At 52.4% G+C, this 3975-nt stretch overlaps 1 protein-coding gene across 1 annotated transcript in view; it reads right to left on the reverse strand.

Moving 5' to 3' along the window:
* Window positions 1-848: 848 nt before the first annotated feature.
* The window catches only part of PHKA2 (phosphorylase kinase regulatory subunit alpha 2), a 105086-nt gene continuing 101959 nt past the window's right edge, over window positions 849-3975 (reverse strand). Inside the window, exons 30-32 of the mRNA XM_037742817.1 lie at window positions 3209-3262; window positions 2300-2500; window positions 849-1762 (exon numbers count right to left, since the gene is read on the reverse strand). Coding sequence (XP_037598745.1) covers window positions 1592-1762; window positions 2300-2500; window positions 3209-3262 — 426 coding nt within the window. The 3' untranslated portion in view covers window positions 849-1591. The remainder of the gene's footprint in view (window positions 1763-2299; window positions 2501-3208; window positions 3263-3975) is intronic.

Below are 3975 nucleotides of genomic sequence, written 5' to 3' on the forward strand. Positions count from 1 at the left end.
CAAGGAGAGCGTCACGGTTTGGAAGAAATGGAAACAAAGGCACGGCATGGAAGTCCCCTGTGGCCTGAGCCTGCACACCAAGATGGGAGTGCTGAGACTCTTCTAGACTGCAAAGGGTTTGGCTCAACCTGAAGAGGACTCTGCCAGGAAGCTGTCAGGCGTCTGAGGCCACCTGCCTCGCCTCTGCTTCAGGAATAACCAGCAATATTGCATCTTGGCTCTGAGGGGCACTGGGCATCACGATGCCCACTCAAAGCAGCTAGGGCATGGTGATCGCTTCACCTCCACACAGATGTCCAAGGTAACGATCCCACAGCCTTGTTTCCATTTCAGAGGCAGAGTCACCACCGTCTAGCCAATTGCTCTCAACCAGACAGAGCGTGCCTTCTGGCCATTGGGTAAGCATTTGTCTTCCAAGGTTTATTATTTACAGAAACTGTTTTCCCATTGCTTTAGTTTCCTTCCCCCAAGGTAAGACAATGCTTCAAGAGAAACTCCATTGCCAGGACCTTGGCAAAAGATTTGCCAGACCCTGGCACCTGACTCAACATTGCCCCCTTCCAACTGGTGCCTCTGACCACACCCACCAGAGAGTGAAGACCAAACTGTACCAAGAAGGTACAGGTTCCCAGCTGGCTCTGCTTTTCAGAGGGAAGCATTGTTTCTGCAGTGACACACCCGCTCAGTACCACGGCACTGCTGACTCGCGCTCACCCCGTGACGCCTCGCGCAGAGCATGGGAGGAAAGTATCCTCTGCGGGGCGCTCACCCTACACGAGCAGGGGCCACAGGCCTAGCCCTGAAACAACTGCTTGCCTGGCTACATGAAGAGTCTAGCCTTTTTTTCCCTAGATTCCAGAAGATTCGGGATTTTTCCTAAGGCAAGAGAAAACCCCAGTTCATGGGAAGCCAGGATAAAAACCCTTTAAGACCATGAGCCAAGGTGAATGAAGAGGAATTTTCTAAGTCTTAGGGATAGAGAATTATGCTACATGAAGGCAGCCATGCCAGTACAACGCAAGGCTATGAAAGCAAGCAAGGCACAAGAAAACCCCAGTTCCACAGAGACGCACGCGTTCTATTTGGTGAAGAGTTTGGTGCACAGACTGACTGCATCCTGTGAAGAGGTGGCCCTTGTCAAGGTCTGCTTGTCTGGCTGCTGCCTCCAGAGGATCTTTGCATCTTAGGATGTGGCACTAGCTCATCGAAACTATTTCTGTAACTTTCTGCAAGAGCCAATTTAAGCTGGCTTCTCAGTTCCCTCTGCACTCAAAAGAGACCAATTTCCAATTCCTCCTCAGAGTCCGTAAGACCAGATGCTGCGACAAATGTTCCAGCGAAATGAACCTAGAAAATGATCCCAGGCGCTCGCTGGGGGAGCAGAGGATTCCTCAGCTCTGTCTATCTCTGAGGCTTTAACAGACATCAGTCACAGGGTGAGTGCTGCCGGCGTCCCCCCGTGAGTGTTTTTGATGGGACATGCTTTCCTGATAGCACAGGGGATCTTGGCGGGGGGGGAGATAGAAGGTTCCCAATAAGGCTAGGGGCCATGTGACAGATTCAGTGTGTGGTCATGTTTCTAGGCGAGACCCTACTGCATCTGGCAGCCTGAATTGGGCAACAATTCCTGCAGATGAGAAGCCACTGCTTTTGTCAGGTAGGTCATGGTCCCATAAGCCCCACTCGGTGCACTGTCATAAAAGAAGTGGCAGATTCCCGTGGCTTGGTCTTTCTCCAGGGTGTCCATGGCTCCAATCGACACCTGCAGTAGGAAAGGGCAGAGGGGACAATAAGCAGAGCCCTTACTCCCCGTCACGCTTCTGCGTGTTGGCGGAGGGTCAACCTGGGCAGGGTGAGGGTTGCTAGAGGCCCTTGTTCTCCTGAGAAGCTCCAATGCTGAAGGCACACAGCCAGCGCTGCCAGGGGGGATGCCCCACCCCTCCTCTGGCCCCTGCACTCTCTCATCACGCACCCTAGTTTGCAGCTCTTCATTGACTATGATGAGAGGACCACTTTGCTGAACTTGGTTTGCATACAGGATAATGGGTTCGGCCCGGGTCCTGTGTTGCAAGTGGTCGTGTGTGGATAAAACCTGCACTGAGACAGGCCTATCCATCTCCAAAGGTCCTGAGATTTCCCAAGTGGTCACTGTACCATTCTCTAACCAACCAAGTGGTTGACATTTTTTCCCCATCTGTGAGGATATTTTCTTAGTTCAAGTATATTCTTTCCTATTGGACACAGAGTCTCCAGCCTCAACAGATAAATGCCAGCCAACCTGGCTCCCTGGCACTCCCACCTGGTCCTGCAAGAACAGCTGACTGGCCATCTGCACGATCTGGTCCACGTGGATGATGCCCCCGATGCTGGTCATCTCCGTGTCCGAGAGCAGCGTCAGCACCATGATGGCCTCCACCAACAGCTGCCGGTACTCGGGCTGGGGCACGCGGTTCAGCACTGACTCGACGTGGACAGCAAACTTGATCTCATGCGGGGTCATCTAGCAAAGGGACGGGCAGGTGACCACCAGTGAGAGACAGGACAGAGGTAGCCCTATCACCAAGGAACCAAGGGTGACAGTATCACTGCCTGGGCTCAGGGCTCAGCACCACTGCTGCCCCCTTTCTGGTCACTGTCTGGATTCTGCTGGTGGCAGCCCTCAGAGCAAGAGTCAGCCTGTCTGAGCCTGATTTATCTACCTTTCCCACCATGGACTATAGCTTCTAGGGAGCAGTGACCAATTCTGCTTTCTCTTTCCTCTTCATTATTCCTTGCAGCATAAAGCATGGTGCTTTGGGTGGGGGAAGACTAACAAAATTCACACTAAAAAGAATGACAAATCACCTAGGGACAATGACTGTTTTTAGTCGGAGAAAAGGGCCGAGAAGGCTGGCTGGGGGGCAGGCCAGTGTGGCGTGGAGATCGGCTCCTTTCTTTCAACATGGGTCTAAGGGGTGTCTGGCAAAGGAAAACAGCTTGCTAACCCAGAAATGCTTAGTCTCAGGTGAAGAAAAGAAAAAGGCCGAGGCTCATAAATGCATGAAAGACGTTTTGCAACATGTAAGGGTGAAGTCGCTAGACAGCTCCAACCTGCAAATGGCCTGTCAATTAGAATGAGCTTGAAAGAAGCACAGGAGCTCAGATCGTGCAATGAAGCCCTTGCTGTGAACCCAGAGCGGGGCCCGTGCCTGCATTTTTCTCATCGTACCTCTCGGGTCGTTGAGGATGGGAGGACGTAACCATCGATGGAGAGACCGTGGCACTGGAGGCAGAACACAGCACATTTCAGATTCCAGAACGAGATCATAAGCACATGCATGTATGTACACACATGTGCGCGCACACACACACACACACACAGGCGTGCACACACAGCCCTCTCCGACCTGGAAACCCGTATGAGGGCTGGGGCCCACCAGGCTGTCAGTTATTTTTAGAGCTTGTTCTCACTGCCCACAGGCTGTTTTTGATGGAACAATTCTAGGGAACCCAGCAGGCATCTTTCAGATCTCCCCAGAACAATGCCCTAGGGGGCTGTGGGGTCCTCCCGGGAGGCTCCACACTGCACTTGCCAACTGGGCCCTGGCGGCTGCGAGGCCCCTTTGGTGCCATAATAAAGGGAGAGTTTCATGGCTCCTGCTGGGGAAGGGATGCTTCTGCGCTTTTGCAGGCATCTATTTTTGAGATTTCTATAATAAGCACCAATCACAAAAGCCTCCAGCACATGCACAGACATGCACATGCACACCCATATATATATAAATACCGAGTGCCAGCTCAACACTCAAGGCTGCTTTTTCATAATAAAAGTGGACTGGGATTGGGCCAGCAAGTCTGAGCGGAAGCATGTGATGCCCCAGGAAGAGTGGGGAGATTTTCTAGGAACAGCTTGTTCTAGTCTAACTGGCCACTTTCTAAATACCAGCACCCTGGCCTGCAGCATCCCTGGTGGGTGGAGGTGAGAACAGCAATGGC

This window comes from Cebus imitator, unplaced genomic scaffold (genome assembly GCF_001604975.1).
Source record: "Cebus imitator isolate Cc_AM_T3 unplaced genomic scaffold, Cebus_imitator-1.0 Scaffold128, whole genome shotgun sequence".
Classification (NCBI taxonomy): Eukaryota; Metazoa; Chordata; class Mammalia; order Primates; family Cebidae; genus Cebus; species Cebus imitator.